The sequence below is a fragment of the Andrographis paniculata genome, unplaced genomic scaffold (assembly GCF_009805555.1).
Source record: "Andrographis paniculata isolate CXL003 unplaced genomic scaffold, ASM980555v1 Contig10END, whole genome shotgun sequence".
In the NCBI taxonomy this organism is placed as follows: domain Eukaryota; kingdom Viridiplantae; phylum Streptophyta; class Magnoliopsida; order Lamiales; family Acanthaceae; genus Andrographis; species Andrographis paniculata.
Genome location: NW_026137380.1, coordinates 1031991 through 1051753, shown reverse-complemented (window position 1 = coordinate 1051753; position 19763 = coordinate 1031991). Strand labels below are relative to the sequence as shown.

The window sequence follows — 19763 nt, the reverse complement described above, 5'->3', positions numbered from 1 at the left end:
TTAAATAAACAAATAAGAATTTATCCGATAGTATAAATTTTATTAATTTTTAGTATAATATAAAAAATAAAAAATAGGTGTTTGATTTGATATTTTAAAAAAAAAAATTGGATGAATAATAGAATTTTGTCAAAATCCTACAAACAAACATACCTTAAATGTATTCTTCTTTTTTTTTCGATCAAATGAACATTTGATTGTACATTTTGACGATAGAAAAGTATATGAACAATCAAATATGGCAAAATGAATATTTTTCAAACCAAGAGTATTCGACTAAAAATTAGTCGAATGTTTTTCGAAGTCGACTTATAGCAATCACCGATCTTTAGAACATCCCCACTTGCATAAAAAATTGAAACACAAACAAAAGTAAGTAGGAAACTCCGATGAGTAGCAAGGGAGCGAAGAAAAAATAATAGTTCAAAATGAATTAATGTATTTTTACATGAAGCGAAAAAATGTATGTATATATATAAATAAAACTACACATACAACAGCTCAGCCTCAGCCTCAGCCTCAGCCTCTGACTCGGCCTCTGGTGCTGTGTATGGAGGAGGCAACAATTTCTTGGCTACGGCAAAAGCATCTGAAAATCCAATCGGAGCTGAAATGATAGGTGCATCCAAGACCGAATCAGGTATGGCCATCAGGGTTTCATCAAAGAAGGATTGCACTGTCTGTGAGTAGAGTGGATCGACATTAGCTTGTGTACATTTATTTAATCATAAACCGAAAAGGGGAGGACGAGATAGATGCAAAAACACGAGGCTGTAAGAACTGAAAATCGACTAATGTTACAGCACATCACGATGAAAAATAAAAGCAAACAACTCCTGGTACGAGCATTCTAGAACTCAGATGCGCGGACCCTTACTATATGAGCCATTTTCATTTCTAAAAGCTAAAAAGGACATCATCAAATTTTTATTTCCTTATTTCTTTACAACCGATGCAGGCTGTAAGAAGACACTGACTTACCTCACAGTTCAGGAAAGCAGCATCAGCTTTCCGCTTCCATGCACGATTTCCAGGCTCCGAATGGAAAAGGTTAAGTAAAGGCTGCATGTACATCCAAAAGTCGAAATTTAGAACATGACAAAAAATCATTATATACAAGGAAAAGAATGCTTACTTTTAAAATCAACAAAGCATTAGAAAGCAATTAACAGCTATTTCACTCCTAAAATTGCAATCATTAAAATAAAATTAAAAAGATACAAACAAATTAGATTTTTTCTTTTACCTTTATGAGCTCGCGAAGATTGGGTCTAGGCCCATATAAACCCATGACAGAATCGGCGTACACCTGGTACTTTTCAAGGACCTATACACGAAAAAGAACATAGATGGAGTTTAGCAAATAGGAATTTATACATAATCCATGTAAAAGTTAAATGGCAAAGCAACCTGTCGCCGAGTTACACTGTTTGGAGCTGTGCCGTATATTGCACTATCCACATGCCCCAAAAGATTCCATGGACTTGAAAGAAAGAGAAAAGAAAAATAAACTCACTGCGTACTTTAGATTAGTATCAACTGAAAAAAGAGAAAGGAACTTATGGAGGGCGTGCATAATTCATACTTATTATAAGCCCCACGTCCAATCATAACTCCATGAGCTCCTTCTGTCAGAGCTTCATTTACCTAGAAGTTGCAGGGCCAATAAAAATCAACAACTGGTGTATGGACACTGTATAAGCTTGATAGTAGCACAAAGGTTTCAGTTTCCATATTAGTTGATAAAACGATATTTTTATGTTAAACTAGAAACTGCTCTCCAGATACAGTAATGGGCTGCTAATATTAATCACTACTCTGTTGAGATTGTATTTCTCTTTAACAGATATTCATTCCTTGTTTCTCCAACTCCCAAATAAATTGGGAACAGGAAATTGGGAATGATGTTAGCCCCGCATCATAATGGGGCTAAAACTTTGGTGTGGAAAAGAAAATTATAAATGGTGCTACATTTATCTTTCAGAGCCAAGTACTGCTTACAGAAATGAAAGTCTGGTTTTAGACTTATCATTACCTCATCAATGGTATTTATACCTCCATTAATGGTGAACTGCAGATCAGGAAAATCGCGAACAAGAGCATAGTAGAACTCATATCTGCATAATCCATCTAAAATAAGCAACAATACCAAAACATGGATAACTGATGTGCAGAACTTAAGCGGACCAAACGGATAATAAATTGCAATATGGTTAATCATACTTTAAGGGTGGAATTGATCTATTTTCTTTAGGGGTGAGTCCCTTGAGCAAGGCCTTTCTAGAGTGTATTATGAAATGCTTTGTTGGTGATTGAGATGAGACCTTATATATAAAATCACCTGCACAGAAATAAAAATTATAAATGGAAAACAATTGTAAACAGACGCCCACATCAATTTAGCGTCCATGATAACCGGTCTAGGCACCAACAATGTCATTCCAAGTTACAGAAAAATAAACAAGAGAGGAGATGCTGGCAGGAAGCAAACAGCACAAGAAACTTCGATCATAAAAATTCACAAATGCTTTGCAAACGTAATCACACAAATAGGAAGAAAGCATACAAATTGGAAAACAAATCAATATTACAATAACGAAAAAAAAAAAAAAAAGTGAAACCTGAATGTAACAATTTCTTCAAAAATACATTTAATTTATAAATACAATCAATGACTTCTTATTCTGAGCATCAAGCATCACATATTAACCTATAGGAGGAAAGTTTACAAGTGGTTAATAGTTATACGACCCATATAAATAACAAATAATAGAAACTTGTTCAGAGGGTGAAAACAAAGTAAGCGACTATGGGTATTCTTATTTGCAATAATCCATTAACTCGACGAGCATAAGAATAAGGTGGAATATCAAGGTGGAGTAATGCAAGAGATGAAAACACAAGAGCTGGTGTGTTTACTTGTGAGGTTTGGTTTTGGGTTTTGATTTTGAATAGTAAAATTTTGAATAGAAATAGTTGTTTGATGTGACATAAATATGTGTTGATGTGATGTTTTGAATGGAAAATTAAATTTTAGTGTAATAAAATAAATAAGAATTGAGTGTTTGATTTGATATTTTTGGAGGAAAAATAAAGTTGGAATAGTAAAATCAGACCTAAAATCTTACAAGTAAAGAGACCCCGGATGGCCAAGCAATAGCACTTCACCAAAGAAAATACTATGCTAAACTGTTGTAAAGAAATTGAGAACTTACATAGCTCATTATATGTATCATGATTATCAACTCCGATTCGGCATTTAACACTAACAGGAACATCTGTATTTGCAGATATTACTGACATAGCATCAGCAACAAACTTCCCTTGTACAAAAGAAATATGACTAAATCAGAGATCAATTTGGAGAAAGGGTAACAAATTAGTAAAGCAACTTTACAAACCTTTGGATCAAGCATGAGGCGGGCCCCAAAGCATCCATCTCCAGCAACTTTAGGGCTTGGACATCCACAACTGACACAAAATTACCTTATATGAGTAATTTGAATAAGAAAAAGTCAAGAAACGAGAAAAATAAAAATAATAATGAGAGAGAGAGAGAGTTTAAGTTAGAGAACTTGAAATTGATCTCATCATAGCCATAGGGCTTCGCAAGTTGAGTTGCTTTAGCTATGTTTTCCAAGTCATTTCCCCCTATTTGAAGCACTATAGGATGTTGCTCAGGATCGAATGCCAAAAATCTATCCTGGTAATGGGAAGAAATAAAAAATAAAAATAAAAAAATTGAATAAAATCAAATCAGATTCCAGACAGCTGAAACTAGGTACACCACTTCTCATATTAAAAATTAAAATTGATAATTCTGGAAGAATTATACTTCTTCAAATGAATGCAAGATAATAACAAGCACGGAAAAATAAAATATATTAAAACATCAAACAAAAAAATGTGATACTTATTGTGGCATCAGCCATAGAAGAAAACAAGAGAATAAATAATTAAGGGGAAAAGAAAACACCGACAAAAATATGCACATGTATGGATATATAACATATTTGCACTTTATCTCATATTTTGCATGTTCAATGCAACGGGTCATTGTAGAAATTAAACAAGATTTTCTGCAGAAACATTGAGAGGGTAGAAAAGGAAACAACTTGAAGTGTAAGGGAAAAGGTTCACAGAGATTGATCAAATCAGGTATTCCTTCTACACCCGTGCCTTATTGCAATATTTATTCAGTAACGGGTTCATTGGTCATTTATTCTTATTGCATTCATGAACTCTACAACCAGTAAACAAGAAGTGAGAACATTATAAACTCAGGACACTCATATTTATTATAATTACGCCATTTTATCACAGTACTGACATTGGGAACAAAGCAGATCTTAAGAAATTCATTACCAAATTTCCCTTTTGATAGACTATTGTTTCTGCAGCAATCATTTCTGTGTACAGCCAAGCGTGTTTTGATATGAGGCGAGCCAGAGTTCTAAAGTGGTTGTCGGTGTATTCCATCATTGGAGCAATACTGGATATCAACAGAGCAGTTATATAGATACAATAACAGATAATCATCAATCAACATCCTTTATAGAACAAAGCTCACTTCAAAAAGAATTACCTGAACCAAGGGGGTGGGTAACGGGAACCAACCATTGTAGTCTCTTTACGAACCTGGCACTTCCAATGGTAATGATGCGATCTCCTCAATTTGGTTGGATTTTTATAAATTAAGTTTGACAACAATCTGCTGGGGTTTTTCAGGGTAACAGAATGAATAGGAGTTAAAGAAGCAAATAATGTATGTCCAACAAGCTTCATCATCACTCTAAATCGATCATTCCCAGCACTTTATGTACCTATGGATATAAACTGAAATCACACATGGATGGGAATCTTGCCAGAGTAGGAAAATTCAAATGACGTACAAATTAGTTGATAAGCCACCAAATTCTATACAACTCTACGAGTCATCTTATCAAGTATCAAAATGGATCGCGTTATCAAAAAAAAGTATCAAAATGGATCATATTAAAGCCATGGATTATATATTAATTATCTCATTGACAGGGAGCAAATAACATAAAAGCATAAATGATTGAGCACATGCAATGCCTATTCTTTTCAAAAATAAAGTTGTAGAAGTCCAGACTGTCTAGTATATGCAAAAATCCTTCAATCCCATTCTAGCTGATTGAGAATTCCTATAAGTGTACTTACAAAATTCATAAAGTCAAGTACCTTTTATCTCATACACTGCTCAATCAATTCCTGGCGAGCTTCCGACACTGATTTATTCATTTTCCATATACATTAAATGTGAGAACTTTTACTTACTATTTACTTGTTTTCAAATCACTTTCGACCCTATTCATCAACAATACATTTTCAAAAAAAAAAAAAAAAAAAAAAACATCATATCAAATAACTATTTTTCATTAAAGTATTACATCAAAACCCTATTTCCTATACAAAACTCCAACACTTGCTTACATTATATCAAATATCTACTCTTTTATCCTAATTTATGATTATTTACAAAATTCACCAAAACTACAAAATACTAACAAAACATGCATAAACACAATGGAACAATGAACAATGAACACAAGTGAGGATTTATCTTCATGAATCCGCTTCATTTGTCCCAACTCCCAAGTGAGGATTTATCTTCCAATCCCTCCCCATTAACAATCAACTCAGTCAACCAGTATCTACAAGGCTCTAACTAGTTTTAGCCGTAAAAAGCGTATCTGTTCTCATTTAACAATTACAATTGCAAATGCCACCAAAAAAAAAGAAAAAAGAGCAAGACCAAGACACGAAGACAATCACCCTAAAAAGTATAATAGAAATTGAATTACCCAAGTGAGAAATTTGGTTTGCGGGAACCGCCCAACGAGCAAATCGGCAAGATTTCGTTGACCTTTTCAACTGGGCTTCGCAACAATGAAGGAAGTGTTGAAGGGCGAAAAGCACTGAATACTGCGTGGCTATTCGGGTCGGGTCGGGTATCTAGGCCATGGTAGAGTCGACCCGGACCTGGAACCGGAACCGACCCGATTAATATTTTAGTTATACATATTTTTTTTAAAAAAAAAAATCTAACAAAATAAATTATGATAAAAATATTTTTTAAATTTTATTTATTTTTTAATAAATACATGGAATTTAATATATATCAATTTGAATCTAATTAAACATTAAATTTTAACAATTGTGAAAAAAAATTTGTGGATTCTTAGGATCCAGACCATAGGATCTTATTGAATATTAATAGGATTGGATCTAGGTATGGTCTAATCCGGATATATAACCAAATCTAATTGGAATCCCAAATCGAAATATATATTCGGGTTTCCAATCCTACTGGACCTAAGTCATTGCTATTCTAGTGGCTATAACAATAATAGTAATAATATATATATATATATATATATATATATATAGCATAAAGAAGAGTTTTGAGAAAGCAAAAAAAAAAAAAAAGTTTCAAATAATAAAAATTTGAAATTTAATTTAATAGATTTTGTAAAAGTATATACTCCTCTTAGTCTCAATTCGACATATTTTGTTATTTTTATCCATTTTAAGATAATAATTTTATTAATAAATAGTATAACATTATATTGATAGACAAGTAAAAATATTTTAAAAAATATATAAATTAGTTAAAAATTTAAGATTTTTATTTTTAATAGATTAATTATATAAGTAGAGTCACTTTTAAAATAAATATAATATTAAATAATTATAAATTAAAATTTATGTAAAATTATTTAATATAAATAAAAAAAAAACAAACATAAATTTAATTAATGAAAGAAGCAGTCCTTTTCAAGTCAATTAGTTTGTTTACCACAGCTGTGCCTGCTAAGCCCAGCCCATTCGTTTAGAAGCCCATAGCCGAAAAATATTTATATATGAAAATACAATTGTTGTTAGAAAAATAAAGTAGTAATAACTTTCAAGTGTTTATTTCTTTTTTCAAAAAAATTCCAAAAATAAAATACAACTGTCCGGAGTTATTTTTCAAATTTTACTATATTTAGATTCTACTCTTTTAAAAAAAAAAAAAATTAAATAAATAAATAAAAATATTCCATCAAATATTATTTAAATACCAAATGATCAAACAAATAACATGTAAGTATTTCATACATTAAACAGCATTCCTAATTTTTAACTACAAAATTGTATGAATGGAACAGCGAAATACTATCATATCCAAAAAAAAAAAAAAAAAACACTAGAAAAATTCTTGAAAAACACACAATTATAAAACAATAAAATTGAAACAGTAATATAGCTTTATCGTCAAAATTCATAGATAATTAGAAACTACATGCTAATTTCTGGCACACAGCAATGCTAGAATTAATAGTAGAGTATTTGAAGTGAGAGCAAGCAAACCAATTAGCTCCTGTGTCTGTCGACAAAATCGTCGAATAGCCGCGCATTTAATTTATCCTTCCTGGGTTTTTTTTGTTACTCCTTCCACATATCAGCAAACTCGTCGACTTCCAGGGGATTTTCCAGCTCGTGCATCTTCCGCCTGGTCTTGGCTTTAACTTTCTTAACATATTTCCCAGCCTGCTTCCTCTTCTCGAGGGATCGAATCTGGTGCAGACAACAATCAGTTATAGTAGTAATCCGACTGCTTCGTATAATTGTTCAGTGATCCATGGGAACGCCAAAAAACACAAAAACATTCGAAAGAAATACTAATAATATGCAATGGGGTGGCGATATATTCCATACTTATGTTCCGGAAATGAATCAGAAATGAAATTAGAATGTATAAAAGATAACCTGGTTCGGCGAGACATAAAATGGATTTTCATATAGTGTTGGACCACCAAAACTGCCACCAAAGACTTTAATTGGGTTCAAACAGAACCTTGGGCCAACCTATTCAACGAGAACCATGTAATGTCATAAGACTTAATGTTACTATGTTTCCGGTGTGGACAATTACAAAGGTAGCGCTTGTTTACAAACCTCAACCAATGTCATCTTGTCCAAGTCTCCACAGTCCAATTTTTGTGCTCCAGTGTGGGGGCATGATATCTGCTCCAAAATCAGGCAACCAAAAAAATGAATTTTTTGTGGGGTTTAATAAAAAGATAATAATAACAGTTAAAGGGTAAAGACAGATCCAAATCTATTCACAAAACACAATCTTCAAAATACAACCCAATTTATATTATAGACTAACCTGGTAATTACGGAACCATATGTGGTCATCGACAATGGAGAAGACAAAAACATGGTCATGGTAAGGCTTTGATTTCCTGTGATCCTTTGGTGTGCCAAATATCTGAAAAAACAAGGGGAAAATGTTGAGAATCATAAAATCAATATACTGCAAGTTTGAGGTGGCCATAGAATACTAATCTGGTAATAGTAAGCAAAAGAAAGCTACCCTTTCCATAGACAGAAACGTGTTTAGATGTTTTGGAAGTGTTTTGGAATTTTGAGTTGGTTTGTGGAAGTAAAAGTGGATAGAAAATTAGTTTATAATATGATATAAATATGTGTTGGGTATGATGCAACATTTTAAATGAAAAATAAATTTTAAATATGATACATTTTAGAGAGAAATTTTGATAAATAGTGGGAAAATAATTTTGAAAACATAAGTAAACAAAGCATAAGTGGTTGGACAGGAGAGTTCAAATTAACATTATCAACAATCATTTGACTACTGCAATGACCTAAGATTCTCTGATGTACAATTTCACAGAATAACTAAGGTGCAAAATCAGTTATTATCACTTATCAGTTACTACATGGATAAAGGAACGAATATGACTTCAAGTAGCTGAAATTGGACCTGAGAAATCATCTCCTTCAAAAGCTGCCAGTGAGGGTTCTTATCAAAATTGGATGAAAAAGTCAAGATTGGACGTGAGCCCTTGAGATGATTTCCAGTAAGTTTCAGTTCCTCCATCGTATGCACTTCAAACACACAAGCACATTTTACATGAGTAGAAATCCTCCTCAGAGAAACACATCAACACATAGTTATGGATCTTTGAATCCAAGATGCTATTAATTAACCAACTAAGAAATCATCTGTACCCGCATTGACCAAGAACTTGACAGATGGACCATTGGGGCACTTTGCCATCCATAAGTAAAGGTCCTTCCCTTTCCTGCACTGAGATAACAATACATATAAATTATGAGACATGATCCATTGCAATTGTGATTCTTCATTTGAGAATTAGCCATGAATAAGAAACTCTCTCTGGAAAAAGAATTTTATACCTCAAAGAACAAACAAGAAGAGCAGCTCTTAAGCTCAACAAGCTCATTCAGTGTAGCGCCTTTACTCTCCTTAGATTCAATTTTGTTATCTTTCTTACAGTGAGGCAGAAGATCAACCAAGTTCAGCATCAAATGGCGATACCTAAAATTATATTCCCATATTACACAATAACAATACATAGAAACCAAACGTAAAATTAATCCTTATCAGCATAACTAGATCAGCAGACGAACACAATTTTTACAGCAACTTTTGAAAACGATTGAATAAAATCCAACCTGAAACTGATGCGGCGCGTGCAAGTGACCAGCACTTTCTCCTTATTCCGGAAACCAGCGTGAGGACTATCGATTTTCTTTTCATCCTCAACTTTGGTTTTATATCCGAGAAGAGTTCTTTTCGGCCTTTCAGGCGCACTTTCGTCTTTAACAGTGACTGCAGCCTCAGTAGGCTCGCTGTGCTTTCGCTTCTTTCCCATTAAAGACACGATGAATCTCTATGAACACAAATTTCAACAAATATAAAAACTCACATCTGCGCTGTGTTTATACAAATATTTGAGCTTCGAAATTTACCTGATGAAGAGAGAAACAAAAGCACAGTGGAGACTAGGCAAAAACCTAGTGTTGTAAGTTTTGACAATTTTGCCTCTGCTTCGTCTCTTTCCTCTTTCCGCTTTATTCCTCCGCCGACAGCTGCCCAAACAAGTTAGAACCGCTCGTTCTGAAATCGTTCGAAGAGGAGTCCCTCTGCGGCCGAGCGTCTCAGCGGAGTGAAGAAGAAGAAGAAAAGGGAGGGGAAAGACGATGGAGGGAGTGCGGCCGCGGCTTAGTAGGGTTTTTTTTTTATATATATATAATAATAATATTTTATAATTAAAATTAGTAATAGCTTTAATCATTTTTTTTTATTATTCATTTGTTTATTAAAATTTTAAAAATATTATTAATTATATATTTATTTTTTATTATCTTTTTTAAGTAAATATTCATTTTCTAATTTTCTTACAAATTCATTTTTATTGAAAGGATTACAATCAAATAAATTCAAATATGTATTTTCTTAATGAAAATATAATACATATACATACATATATTCACTCTTTAAAAAAATGGATTTATACTTTTTTACACGAAATTTTAATATAATGTGTCTTTTTTATTGTCATTTTTATCTTTTATAATATTATCTTTATTTCATATATAATGTAATATTTGATTTTCGATATGAAATTTTAAATGAATATATTAAATATTTTTTCCGTCTTATAATAAATTATTTTTTTTTTTATTTTAGTCTGTCTTATAAAAGAGTATTCATTTTTTAGTAATTCTATTATAAATTACAAATATATTTACAGCTTACAATATATTACACAAATTACATTTATATCACATAATAATAAAGTTATTTTACTCATTTCTATATTATCTCTATTATACATAATACTGGTATTTTTAAAATTATATGAAAAAACAAATGAATACGAAGTTATAGGATGAAGGATAAGACAATTAAAATAAACATATAAGAGTTTATTAGCTTAACATTTTTTTTTAACAATTTTTATAAATATTATTAAAAAATACAATTTAGACATACATTAACACAATATATTATATAATTATTTTATTCACAAATTTCAATAATTCAACATTTCAATATTATTTTTTATATTATCTTAACATAATTCACATTATTTATGGTATCTAACACAAAAACACTATCAACTAAAAAAACACAAATTGCAACCCTTAGATTGTGTTTGTTTTTAGGTTTTAGGTTTTTTGTTTGAATTTTTTAATAGTAAAAAGTTAAATTTGAATAGCATGAAGGTTGATGTGATGTTTTTAAAATAAAATAAATTTGTAAGATGATAAAAAAAAAATTATTTGATGTGATATTTTTTGAAAAAAAAAATAATTTGAATATAAAAAACTGTGGTAAAATTACAAAAGAACGCAACTTAAATGTCTCAAAATTATCTATTGAGAGGGAAATTTCATTTGCCTTTTTGGTTAGTTATATTCATCTTGTCATTTGTGTGTTTGTTTGAAGATTTTTTCCTAAATTTACTATTAATCAAATTTTCTGTAGAAAGATATAAAATCAAATATCTATTTTTTTTTAAATACTATACTAAAAATAAATTTTACATTTAAATATCACACAAACTCTTATTTATATCACACTAACATATATTAATATCACATCATATTATTTTCAAATACAAAATTTGTACTATTTAAATTAAACTCAAAATCTAAATCCTCAGACAAACACACCCTGTTTTGTTTATGAAGTGTGTCTTTAGGTAGATTAATCCACCAATTAAGCAAATATATCAAAGAACAAAAATTAGAAATTTTTTTCTCCAATAAGATTATGAATATATATTATTTTTTATATTTTCGACACATTCTCTATATTTTAGATAACAAAAAAATCAAATCAAAACACTAAATACATAATAAATTAACAAAAGTGTAATATTTTGTTCTATCAAATATTATTTTCTTATAAATAATATTTTTTCTATCAATAAAGAGAGGAATATTTTGTTGTGAACAAATAAAAAACAAGTATATATATATATTTGTTATGAATACAATTGTAATATCTATTATTAATTTTAATGTATATTAAATATAATATTTTATAAAAATATAAATATCATGTTGCGAAAAAAATAAATAAACAAATAAACCCTTAAATAGACACATTAAACACGGCTACCCAACTACCGAACACGGGCGTGTTCTGTACCATACTCAGTTCAGGAGCAGTTTCTTCGTTTTAGTGATGATGGCCATGTGACTTGTCAGACATGTGGCGGGCCACGCGCGGAACTCATCAATACTTCGTCATATCAATCCAACAGTCAGTTTTTCCTCTAAATAAAAACATTTCAACACTTATATGGTCCGTCTTCGTTGGTTTTGACGAACAGAGGAATAAAACAGGGAGCCAACATAATCCTAAAATCCTCCTCCTTTTACCGTTTGGAGGTGGTTGAAAGAACCACCGATCCCTTTTTATCTTCCTTCCCGATTCAATCAAACAAAAAATCTCGTATCCAGTTTCATCTTCGGACCCCCATTCTGTTTCTGAATCCTTCGGCCCGTTCATCGATTCGTTTCTTGATCATCTAAATCCAATAACCCACAAATTTCGCGAGAAATTGGTCCGAATTGTTTGTAGATTCTCCGATCCCATGTGCAGGAATTGAGGGTTACAATAAACCTTAATCGGGCTCGGAGAGAAGATGGGTGCCATGTCGAAGAGAGTGATGCCGATTTGCGACAGCCTGTGCGTCTGTTGCCCGGCAATGCGGCCGAGATCGCGGCACCCTGTGAAGCGATACAAGAAGCTCTTGGCTGATATATATCCAAGAAATATGGTTTGTTTTGTTCTTGACGCTATTGTAATCTATTTTGTTGTTCTGTTTCTTGTTTGAAGATGGTGAATTCTACGGTCTATCTTATTGTTTCCTCACTTTTTATAGGATGATTCGTCGATATTGAAAATCTTGCCTTTCTATGACAATAGGAGCTCTAGATTTGCTTCACACAAACTCTTATTAATTATAAACGTGAAATTGGGTGTAATTATTACTGTGGATGCTGTATTTATCTGTAAAGTTTCCTCTTTTCTGTGCTTATTGGCCTTTTTCTATTTCGACAGGATGAAGAGCCCAATGATCGAAAAATCAGTAAACTGTGTGAATATGCTTCAAAGAATCCTCTTCGAGTCCCCAAGGTTAGGTTGCTTTTATAAATCTATGTGAATGTGACTAGTAGTCTTTTGAGAAGTTACATACCTCTTTTCGTCTTTAATACAGTAATTTAGAAGTGAACATATTTTATGTAGGGGTTTGTTTAAAAATCTTCATTCCATGTGAATCTCATGGAAACTTAATCTCATAGAATATACCCATTGGCACCTGTTAGATGAACTGGTTACCAAAAGCTTGAGAAACATTGTCAAATCCCCTGTCACATTAGAGATTGAGTAGCAATGAACTCCTTGTATAGTTGTCATCGTGGAACCCTTGGTTTGGGTGGGACTATCTCCTTTGTTTGTCATTAGATGTATTTGTCTCAGGCTTCTTTCTTGGAAAAAAAAAAGTCCAGTATGGTCACAACTTCGGTGGTATTATTCATAGAACTTCCCTAGGTTTGTTCTTTCTTGGTAGTTGTTGCAATCGAACTTTTGAGACACCCAGCCGCTCATCTTGGTTGGTTACCCACCAGTTGTATCCCTTGCAATGATCAGCTTGCCAACATCCTCAAAATGTCCCTTAGATATTCTCGTATTAAGTTGATATGTAAAAATGAGTGTTTAGCTGTATGTATGGCTAATATTGTATATGATTAGAATGTGTCGGAGTTGGTATAGCGCATCACCCAGGTGCATACACACACACATATATATGTACATTCTATTACCATTAATTGGTAAAATATTCTCTTAATCACATCCTTGGGTTCCTTTGATAACTTGTGTAGTATACTAATATTCACAGCTCATGTATTATTAACCAGATTACAAGCTTACTCGAGGAAAAGTGCTATCGGGAATTGAGACATGAACACTTCAAGCGTATAAAAGTTATCATGTGTATCTACCGAAAATTGATTTTATCTTGTCAACAACAAATGTGAGTTTGATGCTTGTACCTTCTCTTGATTTGTATGGATATTCGAAAATTCTCTTGTTCAGTTGTAGAATGAGGTTTAAATTGATATTGCTTTCTTAATATGAAGAGCTCATCATTTATGTACTCTGCAGAATGAAGTTTTTAATGTATGTATACAACTATTGCCTCTTTCATCAAGGATGAAAAGACCTTTTGAATTTATAAGAAATGGGCTTGTTTGAAATGTTGTCTAAGTTACTATGATACTGGTAATTATCATGCTGCAGGCCATTGTTTGCTGGTAGTTTTCTCAATGTCATACACATTTTGTTGGATCAAGCAAGGCATGATGAAATTCGAATAATTGGTTGCCAGGCACTTTTTGACTTTATAAACAGCCAGGTTCTATTCATTGTTTGTCATTTCAAGTGTATAGTTAAATATATGCTGGGTGCTCACTGGAACGCACATTTTGTTTTTTTTTGTTTTTCAGAAGGATGGAACCTATATGTTTAACTTTGAAGGTTTGATTCCAAAGCTTTGTAATATGGCTCAAGAGATGGGAAACGGTGAAAATATCCGGCGTTTACACTGTTCTAGTCTTCAAGCGCTTTCTTCTACAGTAAGCCATCTCCCTTGTGTGTCTTTATTTCGGTAAAGTTTTGGCCAAGCACAGACATCTATGTTATTGTTAGCCCTTGTTATATGATTTATCAGCATTTCATATATATATTTACGATGTAATCTTACCTGTCCTTTTGTACTGTGGCTTGTTGAACTTTGAGGACCTGTATTGTTTCAAAGTTGTTATCCGGATTTCCAAGAGTTATGAGCATTTTCACTTAAAGCATGCCTTGTTTTTAATTGCTTGAATCTTTTGATATGCAGATTTGGTTCATGGGTGAATTCTGTCACATCTCAACTGATTTTGGCAATGTAAGATTTTTTAAGAGTATTTTCAAACATGTTAACTTTTGTTATAATTGATATTGACAAGCATATAGTGAATTATTCACTACTTCTGCTTAATAATTGTTTCTTATTTATCAAAAGATCAGGTTGTCTCTGCTGTCCTTGAAAATTATCAAGATCCTGACGATAACAGAGTCTGTCAAACTCAGTCTGGTCAGGATACCCAGAACTCAGCCGATCATCAACACAAGCAAGTTCCTTCATCATCAGATGCCATGAAAAGGACCATTTCTTGGAGGAAGATTGTCAATGATAAAGATTATTTAACCACGTAATTCCTTTCAGCATTTATAGCTACTTTTATGTTTACGATAGATGCTTTACACCTTGTATTCACTATGATCATCATTTGGTTAAACAGAGAAGATACTGGAAACCCGAAATTCTGGTCCACGGTTTGCTTGCATAACATGGCAAAGTTGGCCAGAGAGGCTACAACTGTACGGCGAGTTCTTGAGGCTCTATTTTGTTACTTTGATCGAGGCAACCTATGGTCTCTTGAGTCTGGACTTGCACTTCCTGTACTGCTCGACATGCAATCAATAGTAGAAAATTCTGGTCTTTAGCTTTGAACTATGTACTTGTACTTGGGAATTGTTTGGCTCTACTAGTCTTCTTTTATCAGTTGCACTGAGTTTACTGCTCCGGTTATATGATCTTGCAGGGCACAATCCTCATTGCTTACTATCCACCGTGATCAAGCATCTTGATCATAAGAATGTTCTGAGGAACCCAAGAATGCAAGTGGACATTGTTCAAGTTGCTACCTCTCTGGCTAAAGTGACCAAGGCCCAGCCATCTGTGATGATTGTTGGTGCATTCAGTGATATGCTGAGGCATTTGAGGAAAAGCATACACTGCTCTCTTGGTGTCTCGGAACTTGGTGAGGAAATAATTCAATGGAAGAAGAAGTTGCATACTGCCATAGATGAGTGCCTTGTTCAACTGTCTTATAAGGTTAGTCGTCTTTCTGAACTATTTCTAAAAGATATATTAACAAAATACAGTTCGGATGTGAGGAAAATTGAGAGATTGAATAGTAAGAAATTGGAAAGAAAACGCCAAGTGAAAAAACTGCTTTCTGTGCGTGTGTATGCGTGTGTTTGAATTTTATATTTTTGAGGTGAAATAGTTGCTGAATATAATGTTTTTAGAGGAAAATTGCAATATTAAATAGTAAAAAAATTGGGAACAAAACCATAAAGTAAATGAACCCCAAGATTATAAGCTTTTTCTTGGATCAAGTTTTGTTGTAGTAAAATCGATGTTGTGAATGCAAGAGCATATTATTTACCCAAATTAAGCAGTCTCACGAGGACAGTTAAAATTATATTGTATAGTTAAAATTAAAGTTAAGTGGACCTAAAGGATTAGTTACCCTTTGAGGCAGATTGGAGATGCCGGGCCAGTGCTGGATGTCATGGCTGTAATGTTGGAAAACATTTCGAATGCAACTGTGGCAAGAAATTCAATCGCAGCCGTCTATCGTGCTGCTCAGATCGTTGCCCTCTTGCCAAATAAATTGTATCAAAACAAGGTAAGGTATTACTCTTGGAAATTCGGTTTCATCTTATAATGGTTGTGCTTCATTCTAATATCCTGTATAATTATTTTATGGCCGTAGGCTTTCCCCGAAGCATTATTTCATCAGATTCTTTTAACCATGGTCTCTCCATACCATGAAACAAGGGTGGGAGCCCATCGTATATTTTCCGTTGTTCTTGTTCCATCATCTGTTTGCCGGCAAACTGATTTCACCAGCCAGTGTTCGGCTAACCGCGCTGCTGACATGGAAATGGCACTTTCTAGATCGGTTTCTGCCTTCTCTTCTTCAGCAGCTCTATTTGATAGATTGATGAACGAACAGTATTCTTCACAAACATCTGCTGAACAAGCTGACGGATCTTTAATAGATATCGAATCAAAGTCCAAGGAACAATCCTTACTGACACGACTGAAATCAAGCTACAGTAGAAAGTATACTACTAAAAGACATTCTCTTCCTCCTGTTTTGGGTAATATGGAGAATGAGGTGGTACTTTATATTTTGATCGACTTCAATGGTTTAACTACTTTATGGTTATGTTTGTAAGAGTTGATTTTTTTTTCTGCAGAAGGGAGTATCACTTAAACTGAAAAACCGGCAAGTCAGCCTCTTGCTCTCTTCAATCTGGGTGCAGGCAACCTCCAAGTTGAATACACCTGCAAATTATGAGGCAATTGCACATACGTACAGCTTGATAATGCTATTTTCACGAAACAAGGTGATACGCATGGTATTTGATAAACTCATTTCCTCTGGTGTGTTTTTGTTTCAAAGATTATGGCGGAGTACCACTATTGATAAAAACTTTTCACTCAAAAGCATCAAATCAAATACTTTATTTTTTTATTAGATACTATAAATTAATTTTGCATTCAAAATATCTCGTCAGTATCTATTTATATGACACCAAACAACTATTCCAATTCAAAATTTTATTATTTAAATCCAAACCCCCAAACAAACACATGTTCGACTCTAGGCCTCTCTCTCTCTCTCTCTACGATTTATGTATATTTCAGGTTGTATTTCTTACACAGTCATATGCATTGAATTAAGGGATTCCCTTCTTTTCTCTCCTCTCTATCTCTCTCTTTCCTGATAAAATTTCTTTTGTTATCAGAAGTCTAGGCATGATACTCTTATTCAAGGTTTTCAGCTAGCGGTTTCGCTAAGGAGTAAATCTCTTCAAAGAGGTCAGTTCCATTGAGTGAAGTTCATATTCACTATATCGTCTTCATTAATAATTCAATATCAGTGCATTCATAATGTTTTGATTGATTGAGAATCACTTATTGACTACATTAAATCCCAGTATTTGTTGTCTAATCATTGAAAATTTATATATTTACATGTTTACATTACTGGTAGGGCCCCTCTAATGTATGCGTCTCTTTCTACGGCTTCTTTTCACTTTCTAATACAATGTAATATATATCTGTGTTAATGTCACTTTATAAATGGCTTGCTTATTTTTGCAGGCGAGCTTAAACCATGTCGTCAGAGAGCGCTTTTTACTTTGGCTACATCAATGATCATTTTCTTATCAAAAGTTTACAATTTTCTTCCTCTTCTCTACTCTGCCAAGGCTGCATTAAGGGATGAGATTGTAGGTTCAATAACCTGTCAACTGTTTTTACCTAGAATTTCGATATACATTTTAATCTTTGATGTGTTTCTACTGCTGTTATGTTTTATTGATCACTCTCAACAGGCGGATCCTTTTCTCCGGTTGGTGGATGACTGCAGGTTGCAAGCTTTACATAATGAAATTGTAGCAGATGACGTGGTAAAAGTTTTCAGTTCAAAAGAAGACGATGAAGATGCGCTGAGGTCACTTTCATTGATAAACATTAGCGGTGACCAATCTCCAGAAGCTTTTGCTTCGATGATTTTGGAAAATTTGGGAAAACTCTCTGATGTAATTTTCTTCTCTGGTTGTGTTCTGCCGAATTCTTGTCTGCTCGTCACATGGCGCTGTATCTAAAATTTCACAATTTATATATGCAGGCTGAAATGTCCAATATCAAGGAACAATTGCTTAAAGATTTTACTCCTGACAATGTATGCCCATTGGGAGTGCAGCTAGTCGTGAATTCACCATGCAGAATCTACCAACACGGTTCTAAAGAAATTTCTGAAGAGGTAACATCTAATGTGTATTTTGACACATTCCGTTTGCTTTCATCTCAAATTTATATATCTGTCGTCTCATTGTTTTTTGCAGGCCGATCATGCAATGTTTTCAATAAGCGACGACTGCCCCACTGATTCTTTTGGCAGTCAAACAGATTCAAGCTCACAGTTAACTATGGAGAATCCCAGTTTATTGAGTGTCGACCAATTCATGGATATGGTATGTTTCTGTGCAATTTCCTTTGCCTTTTTTTTGTTACTCGTGTGAGTGTTGATATAATCTGAATGAATTAATTGGAAAATGTAAAATGATGGCAATCTATGTTGTAGGTTTCTGTAACAACAAAAGAGGTTGGACAAGACTCGACTATAACCCCATCGGACTTGCCATTCAAGGATATGGCAAGTCAATGTGAAGCTCTTCAGGTCGGCAAGCAGCACGTCATGTCAAGCGTCACGGTTTCCCCAGCAAGCTCCTGCCATGACGACAGCAACAAGCCATCCGATTCATGTCATCAGTCGGGATCTGTTACTGTAAGTTATTTCTAAAACCGAAAGCATTAATTTTCAAGCAAAAAACTTGATGCTGTTTTTTTTTTTAAAAAAAAAAGGATATCACACAATCGAGCTATATGTTCTTGTGGTTTTAAGAGATTATATTGTACACATTCATTTACAGGCACAATCGGTCACAGCTGATCCCGTGCAATGTGGAGACGAGCTCCAGCATTATCCCAACACATTCCATCTCCCGGCTTCTAGTCCTTACGACAACTTCTTGAAGGCTGCTAATGGTTAATGCTGAGTTCTCTGATGTTGTCTTAAAATCTTCCTCGAGTAATTATTTGTTGATTGTTTTGTTAAAAGGGGATTCTTTGTCACACTTGGGCTCCATGGAGCACATGTATAGCTTTGATGATGATTGTAATAAACTTGTTCTTATTTGGTTCTGATGACAACATGTATACGGAATAAAAGAGAAAAATATTGGGGTTCTTTTTAATCATCTGGCCCAGAATATATATATATATATAGATGTATGTTTATATTTAAAAATTTTAATATTGGTTATGGTGAAGTGGCTGTGCAGGAAGAAAGGAAAATTTAGAAAGACATACACCATGGATTCAGCACAAGTTTACAGGTGAGTAAAAACTAAAGTTACTTTTCATAGACATCATCAAGATCATCACCATCATCTTTATATATATACATATAGAGAGAGATAGGGAGAT

The 19763-nt window shown here is 33.3% G+C and overlaps 3 protein-coding genes across 6 annotated transcripts; 1 reads left to right on the top strand and 2 right to left on the bottom strand.

Annotated features, from left to right (window-relative positions):
- Positions 1–250: 250 nt before the first annotated feature.
- Positions 251–6000, bottom strand: LOC127246031 (uncharacterized). 4 transcript variants are annotated; one of them, XM_051267237.1, is made up of 13 exons: positions 5829–6000; positions 4586–4714; positions 4366–4492; positions 3576–3703; positions 3402–3471; positions 3216–3318; positions 2224–2341; positions 2036–2117; positions 1586–1647; positions 1411–1483; positions 1247–1327; positions 982–1062; positions 251–680 (listed from the first exon to the last, which is right to left on the bottom strand). In XM_051267237.1, exons 2-13 carry the CDS (start codon positions 4618–4620, stop codon positions 486–488), a joined length of 1155 nt encoding a protein of 384 aa, XP_051123194.1. In that variant the 5' UTR covers positions 4621–4714; positions 5829–6000; the 3' UTR covers positions 251–485. The 4 variants fall into 4 exon arrangements, with proteins under 4 accessions (XP_051123194.1, XP_051123185.1, XP_051123177.1 ...); XM_051267228.1 differs by having other exon boundaries at positions 252–680; positions 4586–4711; XM_051267220.1 differs by having other exon boundaries at positions 253–680; positions 4586–4836; positions 5829–5984.
- A 1240-nt stretch (positions 6001–7240) lies between these two features.
- On the bottom strand, positions 7241–10064 carry LOC127246372 (ribosome biogenesis protein BRX1 homolog 1-like). Its single transcript, XM_051267697.1, has 9 exons — positions 9814–10064; positions 9517–9734; positions 9238–9379; positions 9049–9127; positions 8801–8925; positions 8183–8284; positions 7966–8034; positions 7777–7875; positions 7241–7584 (listed from the first exon to the last, which is right to left on the bottom strand). Exons 2-9 carry the CDS (start codon positions 9714–9716, stop codon positions 7453–7455), a joined length of 948 nt encoding a protein of 315 aa, XP_051123654.1. The 5' UTR covers positions 9717–9734; positions 9814–10064; the 3' UTR covers positions 7241–7452.
- A 2071-nt stretch (positions 10065–12135) lies between these two features.
- On the top strand, positions 12136–19531 carry LOC127247465 (protein SEMI-ROLLED LEAF 2-like). Its single transcript, XM_051269341.1, has 19 exons — positions 12136–12638; positions 12923–12997; positions 13783–13898; positions 14165–14279; positions 14371–14499; positions 14766–14813; positions 14936–15120; positions 15211–15407; positions 15514–15806; positions 16240–16386; positions 16474–16881; positions 16964–17113; positions 17516–17588; positions 17874–18001; positions 18107–18313; positions 18403–18537; positions 18620–18748; positions 18859–19062; positions 19208–19531. The coding sequence occupies exons 1-19, from the start codon at positions 12504–12506 to the stop codon at positions 19325–19327; spliced, it is 2994 nt and encodes a 997-aa protein (XP_051125298.1). The 5' UTR covers positions 12136–12503; the 3' UTR covers positions 19328–19531.
- Positions 19532–19763: the final 232 nt, after the last annotated feature.

Bases quoted from the DNA above. Each gene is read 5' to 3' on its own strand.
- LOC127246031 (XM_051267220.1), bottom strand. From the start codon at position 4,788: ATGATGAAGCTTGTTGGACATACATTATTTGCTTCTTTAACTCCTATT. The intron at 3,319-3,401 runs GTTTGTAAAGTT...GTACAAGGGAAG, and splicing joins GCCTCATGCTTGATCCAAAG to TTTGTTGCTGATGCTATGTC. The intron at 2,118-2,223 runs GTATGATTAACC...TGGATTATGCAG, and splicing joins AGATCAATTCCACCCTTAAA to ATATGAGTTCTACTATGCTC.
- LOC127246372 (XM_051267697.1), bottom strand. From the start codon at position 9,716: ATGGGAAAGAAGCGAAAGCACAGCGAGCCTACTGAGGCTGCAGTCACT. The intron at 9,128-9,237 runs GTATAAAATTCT...TTGTTATCTCAG, and splicing joins CTTCTTGTTTGTTCTTTGAG to TGCAGGAAAGGGAAGGACCT. The intron at 8,035-8,182 runs GTTAGTCTATAA...ATTTTGGAGCAG, and splicing joins TATGGTTCCGTAATTACCAG to ATATCATGCCCCCACACTGG.
- LOC127247465 (XM_051269341.1), top strand. From the start codon at position 12,504: ATGGGTGCCATGTCGAAGAGAGTGATGCCGATTTGCGACAGCCTGTGC. The intron at 13,899-14,164 runs GTGAGTTTGATG...ATCATGCTGCAG, and splicing joins TTATCTTGTCAACAACAAAT to GCCATTGTTTGCTGGTAGTT. The intron at 14,814-14,935 runs GTAAGATTTTTT...TCAAAAGATCAG, and splicing joins TCTCAACTGATTTTGGCAAT to GTTGTCTCTGCTGTCCTTGA.